We start from the raw sequence: 18,836 nt of genomic DNA, 5'->3' as shown, positions 1-18,836 counted from the left end.
CCTAAGCTATTTACCAATTCAGGGGCAGTGTAGCCACTTTGTTATTGTTTGAACTACAGACTGCATCTTTAACTGGCATATTATGGCTCCTACACAATGGAATACTGAACTCAAAGGAAAAAATGAAATTATGCATTTAGTGATGCATGCATGAAGTCAAAAGGTTACGTTCTAATATGCTATTGATACTAAGATTTCTATACTTGTGTGAAATGTGAGGAAGAGAAGTGGTCAAGGGAAAAAAACATTGCATTGCCATCAATATTATTATTTAAAAAATAAGAAAAGACTAAGATAAAGCCTAAAGTATGTAAGTAGGGGGTATAATATAGACTAGTCTTTAGTACACTGAACACAAATATAAACGCAACATGTAAAGTGTTGGTTTCATGAGCTGAAATAAAAAATCCCAGAAATGTTCCATATGCACAAAAAGTTTATTTCGCAAATGTTTACACAAATTTGTTTACGTCCCTGTTAATGAGAATTTCTCTTTTGCCAGGATCTCCACATCCGGCTTCTTCACCTGCGGGATCGTCTGAGACCAGCCACCCGGATAGCTGATGAAACTTGAGTTTTCATAACCAAAGAATTTCTGCACAAACTGTCAGAAACCATTTCAGGGAAGCTCATCTGCATGCTCGTCGTCCTCACCAGGGCCTTGACCTCACTGCAGTTGGGCATTGAAACCGACTTCAGTGAGAAAATGCTCACCTTCGATAGCCACTGGCACGCTTCAGAAGTGTGCTCTTCATAGATGAATCCCGGTTTCAAATGTACTGGGCGGATGGCAAGCAGTGGCGGTTCTAGCTTGTATGGCTCCTTGGGCGAACCCCCCCCCTTCAGTCCCCCCCCCCCACAACAAACAAAAAAAGAACCGTTTTGCACTATTTGTAATTTTTATTCAGACATTTGGAACAACACAAATAATGAATCATAACATTTAAAACTATATAAATATAAAAAATATACACAAAAATATAACTCATAAATATCAAAAAGAAGTAACAAAGATAAATAGAAACAAATTGTAGTATATAAATAAAAAAGAGAATAGAATTATTACACTATTACCCTATTGCTAACAAAAAACACACAAATTAAACTAAATTGCACAAATCCTTTATCACACAAATAGAATAACACACTTATAAAGAAGAGAACCTGATTATTACACTATTGCACTTCAAACAAGAAACACACAAACTAAATTGCACAACTGCCATCTACATGTAAACCCTGACCTTTCTTGCCTTCATCAATTACATCATCATAAGAAATCTGCCCAGCAATTGCATAGTTAATACTGATGACAGCAAGGCCACTAAGGCGTTCCTGTGACATGGTGGACCTCAGATAGGATTTGATGAGCTTCAGCTTTAAAAAGCTCTTCTCTGCTTCAGCTACTGTCACTGGAAGAGTAAGACAAATTCTGAGAGCAGTCCACAAATGTGGATCCATTTCTGAGAGCTCCCTTTCGTGCATAAATATCAGCAGCTCAAGCAGGGTCATGGTCTTCGATGGCAAGTCAGGCAGGTTCTTCAGTTCCTGTGCAAGCTCTCTGCCATCCAAGTCTGAGTGTTCTTTATACTGCAGTGTCATACTAAGGGCCTCACATTGTTCTGTCAGCTCCTCATTTGGAAGGTTGTCAGCACTCCAAACTTCTCTCCCACACTTCCTGAAGGGCTGAGGTTGCAGAATCAACAAAGACATTGAAAAATGTCACCTCCAGCTTCTTCAGGGCATCACTCAAAGGCTCATAAAAGGATTTGTATGAAAAGTGCCTGCTTTGTGGACCTCAGACTTCTTTTGTTGTAGAACGGCCTCTACGTTCATACCCTCACAAATATCCTTGGCTGACATTTGTGCGGTCATAAAGTCTGTTGCCCTGTAGTTGCTGAGACCTCTCTCTGTCTTTCTGAGAAGACTGACTGCAACATCCACATGCATACTGGGAGACTGCATCAGCTTGCTTACATGTTGTATCTGGCTCAAGATGTCACACCACACCACTGTACAGATGGTGAAGCGGTATGATCCCACCACCACTGACAAGGACTGGGCCTCAATCTTTATCACAGGGTCTTTGGTTTGATCCCTCACCTCAATCAGTGCCTCTCTCACCGCTGCTGCCTGATACCTCAGTGGCTCGACACTCTTAACTTGACTCTCCCACCTTGTCTCAGTCCACATCTTCAAAGTGATGTCCACATGTTTTTTTTTCGGGATGGCCCATCGCTGTGTGGAGGCTGAGAACAAGGTGTACAGTTTGTGTAAGATGCCAAAGTATAGAATGATAGAGAAGAATTTTGCCAGCTTGGTGTCACTCACCATAATTGAAATGACCTTGATGCTCAACAAATCAATGAGTTCATTCTGTATTTGGTGGCCAAAGTAGTTGGTGGTGTGACTCGAGGTCCCTTTTTTAGAAATGGTTAAGGTGCTCTTTCATGACTGGATCAAATTGTGCCATCAGTTCAACCTCTTTGAGGAAATTTCCATTTGATGGAGAGTACAGCATTTCTGTGTGTCCCCTTAGTGCCAGATGTGCTATTTGATAGATTCCCCCGCTCCCCCCTCCCTCGGGCTTCCAGTGGGGAGACCTGAGGTCAACCTACCCCTGCCCCCCTCCCCATCTCATACTTCTGAGTGGGAGACCTTCCCAGGCAGTAGCCTGCCTAGCTCACAAACTAAAATCAGGGCGCCCACTCCGACAAGGTTAATTGACCCACAGTCCCACACGGTGACATGATATCATTGACGTGACGTGCAAATGAGCGATAGAAAACCGATCGCGCAAATGTCACCATTCCGAAAATGTTTGTTTGGCCGCCCCGTGCCGCCCCCGGCAAGATGGCGCCCTGGGCAGCTGGCCATGTTACCCATACCTAAATCCGTTACTGGATGGCCGACACCGCGTTTGGCGTTGTGTGTGCGAGCGGTTTGCCGATGTCAGCTTTGTTAACAGAGTGCCCCATGGTGACGGTGGGGTTATGATATGGGCATGCATAAGCTCCAGACAACGAACACAATTACATTTTATGGATGGCAATTTGAATACACAGAGATACCGTGATGAAATCCTGAGGCCCATTGTCGTGCCAATCATCCGCCGCCACCACCTCATGTTTCAGCATGATAATGCACGGCCCCACGTCGCAACGATCTGTACAAAATTCATGGAAGCTGAAAATCTCCCAGTACTTCCACGGCCTGCATACTCACCAGACATATCACCCATTGAGCATGTTTGGGATGCTCTGGATCGACGTGTACGACAGCGCGTTCCAGTTCCCGACAATATTCAGGAACTTTGCACAGCCATTGAAGAGGAGTGGGACAACATTCCACAGGCCACAATCAACAGCCTGATCAACTCTATGCGAAGGAGATCTGATCGCGGGAACGTTGCTTTTACATTTTTAACCTATAACGCAGATCTTCCGCGATATGGATTGAATCCAGCCCTTAACCAGGTTAGTCTCATTAAGATAAAAAAATATTCTTTTCAGAAAATCCCTTAAAACATGTGCAATGGGAATGTGTGGAGCCTACTGTAAGTATCGAACAGTTTTTCACCACCATGACGAATAAGCCAAACCCCGAGAGGCAACCAAAAGAAGAAAAAAAGTCAGACAAAACCTCACAGACCCTTTAAATGAGCCGTTCAAAATTCTGAAAAGGACGTACCTTTTCAGGAAAAAAGAAAAATAAGAAAAGAAACAAGAAACAGAAAAGTTATCAGAGCCACTGTCTGTGTACCTCACAATGGCTCTCGCTGAAGTTTGTGTCTCTTCTGATCTTCTCCCAGCTGGACTTCTGATTTCCACCCCGTCTCCTCTGATCTGCCTGCAGACATCCGACAGCCTTTTGCCAGCCTGTGAGCTGTCAAAGTACCCCTGGAATCAAACGCCCAGCCATCCCATCTCCATGCTCCGGCATGATCAAAGAGGCACAGGTAAGCCAGACATGAAGCCACATACAATTGCCATCTAAAAAGGTGGAACATTTTCATTTTTTTTTTTTTTACATTTATCTTTTGTGTAACTTGACTAGGCTGAGTTGACACGGCTCCTGGAGAACAGAGTCAATGCATCGATCAGAATCAAGGACAAAAAAGATTAGCAGTTTGGAAGATAAGAGAGATTAGTTGATCTTGATCTGACTGTCTCTCTGAAACTTTTGGACAAAAAGTTTAACACTGCAGTGAGTTGTCTAAACATTCGGAAGAATTTGAATTTGAGATGGAATATTCATCACCTTCCGTCTAAAGTTCATGTTTAAGTTATTAATTAAATACATATATACTGTCACTGTCTCATCCATGTCAAGATATGGCTATGTGCCTACTATTACCTATGATAAAGTGCAGGCAAGCATATATAGACAAAGAGAAATCTGGAAAGAGAACACACACACACACACACACACACACACACACACACACACACACACACACACACACACACACACACACACACACACACACACACACACACACACACACACACACACACACACACACACACACACACACACACACACACACACACACACACACACACACACACACACACAGAGGCTATTGACCAACACACATTATTGACCCAGTATTCCTTTCCAATGCTGCTACTGATCTCCCAGTCTGGCCTCCCTGATGTGTTTGGTCATAATAGGGTCTCTGTGGGCCGGTGGCCATGCTTCCCTTCTTCTTCCCGCTCCCTACCAGAGATCACACACTAAATCTTGGAGTCCTGACCTGTCCTGGGGAGATCAAACAGTATCTCTGTGAGCGGCTCGCCGGGCCTCCTCTCTCTCCGACTCTGTCTGTCTGCCAGGGTGAACTGTCCACGGACATTCTGTCTACGGACTAAACACAAAATAGGAGATATCGTCATCAGGCTTTTACTAGAAATCTCTACTGAAATCAACGGATAATGCTTTTCATCATCATGCTTTTAGTATAAATCTTCACTCGAAATACCAGGAATACTAGCAATCTCAACTGGGTTAATAGACAACGAACACGAACAAAGCAGTTATGATTGAATTGGGTCTGATCAATGTGAATCAAATTAAAGCAGTGGATTGTCATCTTCTGAGAAAAGTTATTTGCGGGAAAACACATAATGTAGAAACAGAAACATTGTAGAAAGTCAATGGTTCATTAAATATAAACGTGTCTCTTTCTTTTAGCATTTGATGGAATTCTGGCTGTACAATCAGACCTTGATGATGATACTCGAGTTCTCAGAAAGAACAGGAGAGAGGTCATATAAAGACATGCAACAAGTAGTCTGCACTATCCACCTCACCATCACACAGAAGAGCTCCTCTGTCCAGTGGGACGCCTGCTGCCCCTCTCAGAGCTGGGCGACCCTTCACCTCTGCTGTGCACTGAGGCAGACACAAGCCTCTGAGTGTCTTCTTCCATCGTCTGCCCACTCCCTGCCTGTGTATTTGTAATGCGGTGTGTGTGTACTGTGTGTGTGTGTGTTTGTGTACGGTCCGTGGAGCGTCCATAGCCACGGGCCTCTCCTGTCCACTCCTGGCCCCTCAAACAAGGCATAGGCTTCAGCTTGATTAACCACTTAGTTCATCCTCTCAGACAGAATAATGCAGGGAGAAAGGAGAGTAATGAAGTGCTTCTCTGACGCCTTGATTTTTTGGGTTCAATACTGTTTGTTCCCTGTGGACAATCTGAAGATGCTTCTTTTTCGCCAAAACAAGTGCCCATCCATGTCCCTCTCTCGCCATCCCTAACTGGTGTGAATAAACATAATCATAATAGTACATATTTTGAGAGGAAATTGGAGGCTTTTTCTCTCAAATCACTTCTGATGGGCTGTTCATCTTTCTAATTATGTAGATTATACTGCGTGTGTCAGACATGGGCTCAACAGACGTGGAATAGAAGAGTGCTTTGCCTTTGTACCGGACGGAACAGAGTGTCAGAGTTCCACAAAGGTTGGCAATTACGTTCTCCTGTGTGCTTCTTTGTTCATGGGAAGAGGAACTGCACTCGACAGACAGACATGGATAGACTGTCTCAAGAATGATTGAGGATTGAGGAGTCAAGACTTAGTTGAAAGTCAAGTAACTGTGCAGAGCCTGCAGTCTAGCAGCAACACTGACGGCTAGACACATATACCAATCCCCAGACCCCACCGTAAACTGGGGTTCAATTCCTGCGTCCACCTATCCTACTGTTCTCCTACTTGACTATCTCCCTCTCTGTTTCCAACTGTCTAAATAAAGTGCAAAATGTAAAAAAATATAGAAAAAAGGAATGTCAATTAACTGCTGTTAGTGTTTTTCTTTCATGATATCAAATTGTCTCTGCCTACATTCATACTACAACTCATTTACAATGTACAGTATCTGACTTTAAGGACTTCAAATAGCCCTGTTTACTGGAAACAATATTCTGTTAAGAACTTTCACAAACATCCCTCATTGAGGAAATAGATGCCATGTCAAAAACTGAAAATTCACCTGAAACTTTTACAGAAAATGTCACTTGTACTTTCGATCAGCGCTCCAAGCAGCTCGAACTCCACCCTAACGACGCATCCCTCTTTGAAAAAGACGCCATGGAGTGAGTGATGTGACACACATTCATCAGTGTACACAGCGGGATGACTTGTCAAAATCTGTGGGTGATTATTTCTGTCCAAGATATGTCAGACCAAGGATTTGACGCAACAACTTCCCTTTGCACTCCGCTCCAATAGACACAAAAGAGGAAACGGGGTTTGGTTAAATATCTAGGGCCTTTTCACTTGTCCATCCAGGGCTGATATCCAAAGCTGAAGTTAGAGTGCAACATTATAATACTCAATTGACTTCACCTACAGACCTGCTACCCACTCCAAACACAGGTAGGCTAATTCAGTTTTCATTCTAATAACCAATAATCCCAGATTTATCTAGACAGATATTTCTGATTTAAAAATTGTAGCTAGCAAAAGGTTTGTAGCAGTAGGCCTGTGTGGTTTTCATTTGAATGGATTCCATAAATTTGGATGATGATGGAATTCTGCCCCTTGTCTGGAGGTACATCAAACCACAGATCTAGGATCAGATAACCCTATCCACAATGCTACCCTTGAGCATGAGGGGGGATGAAGTATCTAACCGTAGACGATTGGTTGGATACAATTTATACCTACTCTGGTTTTATCCATCCCTAACTTCTCCACTAACCACATCCTGCTTAACAGGAACATCTTATTCAGGATGGATTGCTCTTTACAAACATCGGAAACATTTAAACTGTTGACACTTGTTGGATATTTTTAAGTGATGGTTCCGATTGGCTATGCGATGTTGGGGAACTAAAATAACTCTATAATAATATATCAAATCAAATCAAATTTTATTGGTCACATACACATATTAGGCAGATGTTATTGTGGGTGTAGGGAAATGCTTGTGTTCCTAGCTCCAACAGTGCAGTAGTATCTACCAATTCACAATAATACACACAAATCTAAAAGTAAAAGAATGGAATTAAGATTTATCTAAATATTAGCTCGAGCAATGTCGGAGTGGCATTGACTAAAAATACAGTAGAATAGAATACAGTATATAAATACGAGATGAGTAAAGCAGTATGTAAACATTATTTAAACATTATTCAAGTGACTAGTGTTCCATTACTATTATATAAGCTTGATTCTAAGTCATTATATGCCCTGATTAAAATGTATGTAGTAATGCTGAGGTTTACTGCCATTTGATTTTCTCCAAACAAAGAAGAAATCCGTCTCGCTTTGTGATTGAGAAGTACCAGGAAAGGAAATAAACACGTGAGTCACCGCGTTGCTTTGGAAGTTCACTATGAACTCATCCTTGTGTGTTCACTGCAGATAGTCGTGTTGCTGCGGCCGTGCAGTTGTTTGTGCTTGTTCTTCTGAGAGCAGCATGTCTCGTGTCCTGGGATTGTTTTTGTTCCAGTGAACTTCAACAATGTACACAATGGCATTGCAAGAAAAGCCTTCCACCCCCCCCCCCCCCTTTTTTTTGGGGGGGGGGGGGGGGATTTCCTGTTTTGTTTGGTCACCAGATATTATTCTCAATATGTTTATAAAACTCTCTCGGACTTCTGTAATTTGGCACATTCATCATGGGGCATTTGATTTGATCATGTTATATGGGCATCCTGTTTAGACAGGAATGTATTGGCTTGCAACCCACACTGGTGAGGGGCGAGGGACCCAGTGCGAGTATTTAAAGGGGCACATGAGTCATTACAGAACGTGTCACTATGACTTAGCGAAAACTCTACATGCCTATTGTGCATTATGAGTGGTGTGGTCCACTATGTGAAAAGTGTTTGTTGTCAGTGTGTTGTAATTTGTGTGGGAGTAGGCTACTGGATGAGTCAGAGTTAATTCATGATTCATGTAATACCTAGGCTATAATAGGATTTCTTAATATAGTTTCACCCCAACTGGACTTAAACGTATAATAGTCCTTTATGCATTCCTATAGGATGGCAAGAGAGGGGAACCACAAGGAGCATAGGAAATAGTGTATACATTGCCCTCTTGTGGATCATAGGTGAAAGACAACATGAGCATGAAGACAAGTAGAGCATCTTGGACCACTACCATCTTAGTGTTCAGTATCTCAGATATAACACTGTTCAGATATTATACTAATGTTAATGATAGTGGACAAAATAACATTGCCTCGATAAGAAAAGGATGACTTTGGTTTGAGATGACACTACTCTTCTATCAAGTGCTATGTCTGGTGATGGGAGAGCCCTTCAGATACTCACTTTACCGTAGAGGGGAAAAGAGTGGGCACTTCACTGCTCCACAGACACTAAACTAAAACGCTGAAAGAAGGCTTGAATAGAGAGAAGATAGCGGGATGGAGATATACGGACGGGAGAGAGAGAGACGGACAGAAATGCGGACAGAAAGAAAGTGAGAGAGAGACCCGAGAAACAGAGACTAAGACGTAGAAAGAGAGCGAGAGAGAGAGAGGTCAAATAATGTAAACATTGTATCATTGCATGGTCTAACAGTTCAGTTCCAAGTGGAGACCATGCTAACCTTACCCCAGTGGGGGGGTCTCATTGAGTTCAGTGAACGTATACGTTGCAACCCAGACCTGACCAACTAGAGATGACATAGATTGACATAGAGGATGGAGACGAGGAATCTATCTCCCACCCACTGAGACTACTCCACTGTCTCTTATGCTGGGGCGCATTTGTCTTTGAAGTAATGAAAGTGATCTGATTGACTTGTGAGGCAGACAGTCAGACAGATACAAGTGTATTTTCTCTCTCATGGGTAGGGTAATGATGTAATCGCAAGGCAGACATGCTCTCTGTCTGTCTGTCTGTCTGTCTGTCTGTCTGTCTGTCTGTCTGTCTGTCTGTCTGTCTGTCTGTCTGTCTGTCTGTCTGTCTGTCTGTCTGTCTGTCTGTCTGTCTGTCTGTCTGTCTGTCTGTCTGTCTGTCTGTCTGTCTGTCTGTCTGTCTGTCTGTCTGTCTGTCTGTCTGTCTGTCTGTCTGTCTGTCTGTCTGTCTGTCTGTCTGTCTGTCTGTCTGTCTGTCTCTGATAACGGAACACAGGTGCTACAAATTTGTGAAGAGACGGTTCAATCAACAAGTGTGATATCTTGACTAAGGACGCGAGCTGTCCGCTACCTCAAAACAAATAGCCCGTGTGTCAACATGCCTCTCGAACAACACGCCCAAAGAATGATCAGACTGTCAGGAAACATCTTGAAACACAGAATTGGACTGGTAGGCCTATTCTACCCGGCAGTTGAAAGGAAAAGTGATGTCAAGAAGTAATTTGATATAACTATGACCTATAATCTGAGTTCATTTGCACACATAACACGTGGTGATTGTAGAGTAGCAGAGTGCTTACGGTTGGGCTGTTCAGAACAGAATAGCAGGGCTGTGCCGTGAATAAGGCCTGCATCTCTCCAGGGTCCGTAGCCTCATCATTATCCCAGCTCAGTGACTCACATCCTGAGGAGAGAAAGCAGTCTCTCATGGCTGCCTTGTTCACAGCTCCACGGGAGGTGTGGAGGGACAATGATGGAGAATTAGCGGTGAAAAGAGCAAATAAATAGGTGCTTGCTACTTGAAAGGCCAGTCACAAAGCCCCAGCAGCCCACTGAAGACAAGAGAGGAAAGAGAGAAGAAACATGTTTTTTTCTCTTCATGTCTTGCCTGATGAAAATAAAGGGTTGAGGCTCAAAGGAAGACATAGAGGCAGTGGGGGATAGGAGGTGACGAGAGAGCAGAGAGCCTCACAGAATGGCGGTGTCTATGGGATGGGTTTTAATGAGGAGGAGAGGTGGAGGGTGGTTGAGTGGGTGAAAGGGGGCATGGGGGGGGGGGGGGGGGGTTGCTCGTCAGACTGTGACACAGACGCTCAGAACATAACATCCTCCTGAGGAAACGATGCACTGACTTCCTCTCTCTGGGGCTGAGAAGGACGTGTGTGTATGTGTGTGTTTTTGGTTGCACTATCCTTGTGGGGACCAGAAGTCCTCACAAGGATAGTGTAAAACAATCAAAATGTGTCCGGTCCCCACAAGGAAAAAGGCTATTTTAGGCTTAGGGGTTAGGTTTAGGGTTACAATTAGTGTTAGGGGTTAGGTTTAGAGTTAGGAGTTAGGGTTATGTTTAGGGGTTTGGGGTTAAGATTATGTTAAGGGTTAGGGAAAATAGGATTTTGAATAGGAATACATTTTTTGGTGCCCACAAGAATAGTCAAACAAACATTTGTGTGTGTGTGAGTTGGGCAGAGGAGGGGCAGAGGGACAATCACGAAAGCTGTGTCTTTTAAAAGGAGCGAGACCGTATAACATTTGCATGTTGCCTTCGAAAGACCCCAAATAAATAGCCTGGAGGCCCGTTAAATCAGGAAGATGTAACTGGGATCTGATTGACCCATTGATGGAGAATTAAGTGATCAAACCATGCTGTGATCAATAAGTTGCAAGAGAGAACACAATACAAGGGGATTCAAAGCTTTTACGCTTCCTAACATGTCATGTTTCATCATCTTGTGACTCAATCATATTCAACCTCGATTTTACGGCAGACTGTGAATATATTTTGCTGAATCTATTCTATATGGAATATGCATGTAGTATGAGGTCCATCTCATTGAAATATACAGAACAAAAATATAAAACGCAACATAAAATCATTTCAAAGATTTTACTGAGTTACAGTTCAAGTTTTTTTGTTTTTCAAATTATTTGTACCTTTATTTAACTAGGCAAGTCAGTTAAGAACAAATTCTTATTTTCAATGATGGCCTAGGAACAGTGGGTTAACTGCCTTGTTCAGGGGCAGAACGACAGACTTTTACCTTGTAAGGAAATCAGTCAAAATAAATAAATACATTTGGCCCTAATCTATGGATTTCGCATGACTGGGCAGGGGCGCAGCCATGGGTGGGCCAGTGAGGGCATAGGCCCACCCACTGGGGCCCAGCCAATCAAAATGAATTTTCCCCCACAAAAGAGCTTTATTACAGCTAGAAATACTCTTTAGTTTCATCAGCTGTCCGGTTGGCTGGTCTCAGATGATCCCGCAGGTAAAGAAGCAGGATGTGGAGGTCCTGGGCTGGCGCGGTTACAAATTCTCTAACATGACGTTGGAGCCAGCATATGGTAGAGAAATGAACATTCAACTCTTAGCATGCCAATTGAACGCTCCCTCAAAACTTGAGACATCTGTGGCAGTGTATTGTGTGACAAAACTGCACAATTTCAGAGTGGTCTTTTATTGTCCCCAGCACAAGATGATGATCATGCTGTTTGATCAGCTTATTGATATGCCACACCTGTCAGGTGGATGTATTATCTTGGCAAAGGAGAAATACTCACTAACAGGGATGTAAACAAATTTGTGCACAAAATTTGAGAGAAAGAAGCTTTTTGTGCGTATGAAACATTCCTGGGATCTTTTATTTCAGCTCATGAAACATGGGACCAACACTTTACATGTTGCATTTATATTTTTGTTCAGTGTAAATGCATATACAAATAATTTTGGTGGGCATATATAGTCACATCCTTATTTTTCAATTCAACACTATCCACCCCTAACATAGGTGTCAACTGTTTAGTAAATGATAGACAAAGACAGTCACTGCTAAATGACTTAGGGCCATTTGACCTCTAAATATGGCTAAGTAGTGTAATGGGTGTAACTGGCAACAAAAGCCTGGTTTAGTGACATTACCTTGCCCACAAGTGCCCATTAGTATATTACCACTGGCAAAATGGACTCCTTGTCAGAGATGGCAGAATGTCCTCTCCCTAATAGAGGGACCTACACACAAACAATGGCTAACACAGACACAGACCCAAGTCAAGTGCAGACAAGGCCAATTGTTCAAAATGGGCAGGCTAAAACAGGGATCACCCGTGGAATGGACGATAGGTGGACAAAATATGTTTTATTTTCCCGTCACCCAACTTCATCCAACACATTTGTCCAGTGTCTGAGATTATCTAGCACCCCGGTGGCAATTATCTAGCACCCCGGTGTTCTGCAATACTGGCAACAGAAAAAAAGAAGGGGCAATTAAATAGTGTTTGCGTTATGCACAGAGAGAGGGATAGGGACAGGGAGAGAGAGAAAGCGAGAGAGGGAGAGTGAGGGGGAGAGAAAAAGAAGGGGAAAGAGGGAGAGATGGAGAGAGAGTCAGCCAGAACCTTGCCAATTACATCTCCGTGTGAAAGAAGGGATGAAGAGGAGAAGGGCCATTGCTTAGGGCCCACACACTTCTCCTTCCCTTCCACCTCACCTCCCTTACCTCCCTATTAGAGGCCCCTTCCCTTCTAGTCTCTGCTCTGTTTATTTCTCAAAGCTGTCTCTGAGTGTGTGGGGCCGTCTCTCCACTGCCTGAGCTCTAATGGGGAACACATAGGGATGACACACAGACATTCAAACAGGCATGGGCCAGGGCAGCAGAAGCTGGCTGAGAGGTCCTCATTTGTGCCACAGGTGATTAACAATGTCGGCAGAAGTTGCCCGACTCCATATCTAAACAAAACCACCAGGAAAATGAAAGATGTCAACTTGTATGTTGTATGGTTAGGGCCAATTATTTGACACATGTGCATAATAGACTACTGAGAAAGGCCCCAAATTGACTTATTGACGTACAACATAAAGTAAAACATGGCATTTAAATGTATTACACTGTTTACAGACAGGCCACACTGCACTGGATCATGATTTGGATGAATAGTCCCCAATATGTCACTTTAAGTCATTTACAGATAGCTCTAGTTATTTACTGATACCATTGGTTTGTTGGCAGACTTGTTTTCCCCAATTCAATTGCCCAGCTTGATTTAGTTTATGTATCAACTGAATTCAGTATGCCGCGGTAATTTCGATGGTTTATACAGAACATGATGCTCTTTATTACTACAGTGACACTCTCATTATCCCCTAAAAGATTTAGTAGCTTTAGGAAGAGATAAGGACATTACCCAGCGAGCATGACCCCATGGCCCCATATGGGTATTTGGTGAGCAAGGTGGGCAGGGGCAAACATTACGGAGTGGCTTAATGACTGTAGAGGCCCTTGTCTGTCCTGTTTCTCTTCGACCCAGACAAGACCATTCGTGGAGAGCCATGTTCGATTCCCCGACTGACCTGCCTGTGGTGCAGCTGGTGAGGGGTCAACTAAGGGGACAGCCTGAGAGGGGGAAGCAGGAATACTTGGGCCCCCCAGGACCACATCCCCATACCTGGCCCCAGCAGCACCGGCCCTACCTCTACCCTCCTCACCCTGCATGTCCAACCCGGCCTGCCCGCCCTCCATGCCCATACCTGGGGGCCTACTACACAGAGCAGCAGCCTCCAGCCTGGTATCAACCACACAACACATGGAAGGTATGGACAACCTTTTTGTTCAATTTCTCACATGGGGGATATACAACTCTTTACCTACAGTTGAAGTCAGAAGTTAACATGCACTTAGGTTGGAGTCATTAAATCTCGTCTTTCAACCACTACACAAATGTCTTGTTAACAAACTATAGTTTTGGCAAGTCGGTTAGGACATGTACTTTGTGCATGACACAAGTAATTTGTCCAACAATTGTTAACAGACAGATTGTTTCACTTATAATTCACTGTATCACAATTCCAGTGGGTCAGAAGTTTACATACACTAAGTTGACTGTGCCTTTAAACAGCCTGGAAAATTTCAGAAAATGATGTCATGGCTTTAGAAGCTTCTGATAGGCTAATTGACATCATTTGAGTCAGGTGTACCTGTGGATGTATTTCAAGGCCTACCTTCAAACTCAGTGCCTCTTTGCTTGACATCATGGGAAAATCAAAAGAAATCAGCCAAGACCACGTTCATCTGTACAAACAATAGTACGCAAGTATAAACACCATGGGACCACGCAGCCGTCATACCGCTCAGGAAGGAGAGGCGTTCTGTCTCCTAGTGATGAAAGTACTTTGGTGCGAAAAGTGCAAATCAATCCCTGAACAACAGCAAAGGACCTTGTGAAGATGCTGGAGGAAACAGGAACAAAAGTATCTATATCCACAGTAAAACGAGTCCTATATCGACATAACCTAAAAGGCCGCTCAGCAAGGAAGAAGCCACTGCTCCAAAACCGCCATAAAAAAGACAGACTACGGTTTGCAACTGCATATGGGGACAAAGATCATACTTTTTGAAGAAATGTCCTCTGGTCTGATGAAACAAAAATAGAACTGTTTGGCCATAATGACCATCATTATGTTTGGAGGAAAAAGGGGCAGGCTTGCAAGCCGAAGAACACCATCCCAACCGTGAAGCACGGGGGTGGCAGCATCATGTTGTGGGGGTGCTTGCTGCAGGAGGGACTGGTGCACTTCACAACATAGATGGCAACATGAGTAGGGAAAATTATGTGGATATATTGAAGCAACATCTCAAGACATCAGTCAGGAAGTTAAAGCTTGGTCGCAAATAGGTCTTCCAAATGGACAATGACCCCAAGCATACTTCCAAAGTTGTGGCAAAATGGCTTAAGGACAACAAAGTCAAGGTATTGGAGTGGCCATCACAAAGCCCTGACCTCAATCCTATAGAAAATTTGTGAGCAGAACTGAAAAAGCATGTGTGAGCATGGAGGCCTACAAACCTGATTCAGTTACACCAGCTCTGTCAGGAGGAATGGGCCAACATTCACCCAACGTGTTGTGGAAGGCTACCCGACACATTTGACCCAAGTTAAACAATTTAAAGGCAATGCTAACAAATACTAATTGAGTGTATGTAAACTTCTGAACAACTGGGAATGTGATGAAAGAAATAAAAGCTGAAATAAATCATTCTCTCTACTATTATTCTGACATTTCACATTCTTAAAATAAAGTGGCGATACTAACTGACCTAAGAAAGTGAATTTTTACTGGGATTAAATGTCAGGAATTGTGAAAAACTGGGTTTAAATGTATTTGGCTAAGGTGCATGTAAACTTCCGACTTCAACTGTATGTGCAGCCTATGTGTTTGATTGACAAATCTACTGTACATTGTAAAGCAGTGGTCACCAACCTTTTCTGAGTCAAGATCACTTTCTGAGTCAAGATCACTTTCTGAGTCAAGATCACTTTCTGAGTCAAGATCACTTTCTGAGTCAAGATCACTTTCTGAGTCAAAATGCATGCCGGGATCTACTACTCCATTTTTAAAAAACATGACTTAAAAAACGTAAATCTATGCAACATTAACCAATTAAGAACAGTACTGTAGCAATGAAGTTCATGCAGTAAGCTATAGGTCCAATACATTATCACCGTATACTGGCTTTGTTTCAATTGCCCTGCCAATGCATTGTTGTTCTGGACATTTTTTGAAATTATATTTCAAAATTTGAGGTTGGCTATATGATCACACCGGTAATAGATCGATCAGTTGTTGTATTACTCGTGAGGCACAGCTGAGTGAGCATACATTTAAATAATTAGCTTGTTATTTGTACTTTACTGGGCTGAAGGTCCCTGCATCTGATGGTCAGTCTCGGTGGAGGGAGAGAGCAGCAGACGGACATGCTGACCACACCGCTTGCGTCGCATGTGCTGCAAAATAAATGTGCATATATATGTTATTCAATCATTGCATCCCCACTGCTCGCAAGCGTCTGCGTAGCCAGGCGCTAAAATAGAACTTGGTTCTATTTGTGACGCTTCACACGCTGCATGTCCCTCCTCTCCCATCTCCTCATTGGTTTTTAGGAGCATACACCCATGTGGGTGATTGAAAGATGAACTGAGGTCCACACTCCAGTCCAGTTGGTAGTGGTAATGCACCTTAAAGTTGGTTGCCAACCGCCATATAAAGTCCAAAGAAGAAGAAGCCTGAAGTAGGCGAGATTACTAGAAATGAACTCGGTTTAACGCTACCCTTTTATCTGTGGATTAATTGTTGGAGTAGAGGACCTTGTGCATTTCAGGTAAAATAACAATCCATTGTTTATATCCCAGGACAAATTAGTTAGCAACAGCAAGCTAGCTAGCTAATTTGCCATAAATGTTTAATGCTTTTCGACCTGTCCCCAAATTAATACAGTTGGTTCAGAGTTTGTTTTGATATTTCAACCTGCGTGTCCTGATCGCGTCTGGTGTGCGTGAACAAAATCAACATGCGCGCGAGAGGTCTGGTCCGCCTCTCAACGTTCCCCCGCTCTCCCTTTCCTCTGCTGACACTGACCAAAAAGGGACACCGTCTTCCAGCTGATGGTGAAATTTGAGTTGCACCGCTTTAATCCTGCCTCATGCACAAATACCTGTTGTTACTCCAATGAACAGAGAAAGTGAAATTCTTCACTATTAAAAAAGACCCATGCCTCTAATAATAACAATGCAAGCCTATCGATACACTTTCCTACTCATTCATTACAATACTGATTGTTGTCTGTGTGGAAGTAGGAAGAACATTGCATTTTATGGCATTTAAAAGTGTTGGAAAAAAAGTGTTGACAGTGTTGACAGACAACTTAAACATGAACTAACTCATAAAAACAAAAGCTCTTTGGTGTATTCGTTGACCGTCTCTCTCTAGTCATGGTTTTAAACTTTTTGAAATCTCATAGTATCAACTTTGCTATAGCGTTTTTTTTTTATGCCTGCTACGTCACTGCCGACACGGTAATCTCAGCCATCCGATTGGCCAGCAGTAGGCCTAGTGCACTTTATTTGCTCTCCTGGCCTGCCGGGAAGTCAGAGTTTGTCCCTTCAGACACATGAAATGATTCAAAATTGGAACATTTCTCCTACCCGGCGCACAGGGCAGCTGAATCGGGTACACCTACCGCCAACAGCGGGAGACAAGAAAGAAAAAAAAGATTGATGATTTATCGTTGGGTTTTATACAGAATGTTTGGCGATAGAATAGGAAAGCCTTGGAGATCGACCAGTTCCGATCGACTGTTGTAAAGTATGGCTGTATCAACAAGGTGAATGATGCTCATTGTTGATGATCCTGTCACATTCTGAAGCTCAATATGGCTCGTAGGTAACTAGAGGTACTGAGGTGAGGCACCTAGCTCTGTTCAAGGGCAGTGTTGTTGCTGTCCCTAGCCGGTGGTGGTGGAATCTATATTTTGATTAGTGTTGTGTGAGACTTGGCTGAGTGTGTGTGTGTGTCTGTCCGTGCCTTCTGGCTGTCTCTGCTCTGCTATCAATACTTAATCTCATGATGTGTTTAAAAAGGCATGCCGATGCCCACCCAAAAAGTCTCTGTGTTTCAAGGGTCATTTCTCAGGAATTCAGTCCCACAGGATTTGGCCGGTATTTTCCCTGAGAATAAGTCCTCCTCACAAAGTGCTGATGGACCACTGAGCCAAGACATGTCACTGGAATTATAGCTTTCAGTGTTAACATGTGCGTGTGTACGTTTATTTTGGTTGTACTAACACTAAATCCGGTTTCTTTTGAGTTTTTTTTATTCTCTCTCCTCCCCTGGCTTCTAGCTATGCAACTGAGAGTTTATATTTCCCAGTTTGGGGATGTTGGGGCTGTTGTCTATGAAGTAAAATAACTCCCAGCTCAGTTACAGTTGGCCAAGACAGGTTACCCAAAGCAAGAAATGAATCAGACTTGCAGCCGGTGTTGGGGAGAGGAGGGAAACTCAGGGAAACTTCAAAGCAGCAGTTCTGTTTTCTCTGGTCTGCAGGAGGCCTTTCATGTGTTAAAGTGTGTCTGGTTCAGGGGAGCTAGGGCCTTACCCGCGTCTCGGTGTGTGTGCCATTGAGTGTGTGTGTGTGTGAGAGAGAACGAGAAAGAGCGATTAAGAATGTGTGTGTATACACCTGTGTATTTATTTGTGTGTGTACTCACACGTGTTTGCCTGTGTGTAAGAGGTACCAAGAGGGTCGATCCTATCAGAAGCAGGGTCTCCCCTAAGGTTGCTGAGGGCATGGGGGATGGATGGATGGGAATCCAGCAGTGTGTATGTACAAGCAGCCCCTGCTGTGAGCCTGATTATGCCTGATGTTGACTGTCTCAGGGCAGGTGGAGGTGGAGGGGTTGGTGGGGGGCCCAAAGCTGACAGCCATATGGACCAGCCTGAGGGACTGGGTGTAGGAAAGGGGGAAGGTGTAGTTAGGGGGGGGGTAGCTAGGCTCCTTACATGCTAAGCCACAGAGATTCAGGCAGTGATTGGACCAGACCACCCATCTGGGCTGGCGCGGTGCCTGTGGGTGTCGTGCTGTGGCCCACTAGGCCTGCAGTCAGTCAGTATGAGGGAGTCTATCTATGTATCTACACACTCCAGTCCAGACCCCATCTCTGCTGGGATGAATCCAAAGGAAGAGCCA

At 43.5% G+C, this 18,836-nt stretch overlaps 1 protein-coding gene across 4 annotated transcripts in view; it reads left to right on the top strand.

Annotated features, from left to right (window-relative positions):
• Positions 1-6,788: 6,788 nt before the first annotated feature.
• LOC139534175 (transcription factor EC-like) overlaps positions 6,789-18,836 on the top strand; it is a 43,222-nt gene continuing 31,174 nt past the window's right edge. For 2 of the 4 annotated variants that reach the window (XM_071333036.1, XM_071333043.1), the window contains exons 1-2: positions 6,789-6,881; positions 13,624-13,906. In XM_071333036.1, coding sequence (XP_071189137.1) covers positions 13,646-13,906 — 261 coding nt within the window. In that variant the 5' untranslated portion in view covers positions 6,789-6,881; positions 13,624-13,645. The remainder of the gene's footprint in view (positions 6,882-13,623; positions 13,907-18,836) is intronic. The other 2 variants (XM_071333037.1, XM_071333035.1) reach the window with 1 other exon arrangement.

The sequence above is a fragment of the Salvelinus alpinus genome, chromosome 11 (genome assembly GCF_045679555.1).
Source record: "Salvelinus alpinus chromosome 11, SLU_Salpinus.1, whole genome shotgun sequence".
Taxonomy (NCBI): domain Eukaryota; kingdom Metazoa; phylum Chordata; class Actinopteri; order Salmoniformes; family Salmonidae; genus Salvelinus; species Salvelinus alpinus.
The sequence above is the reverse complement of the archived record's forward strand: the minus strand, read 5'-3'. Positions and strand labels throughout refer to the sequence as shown.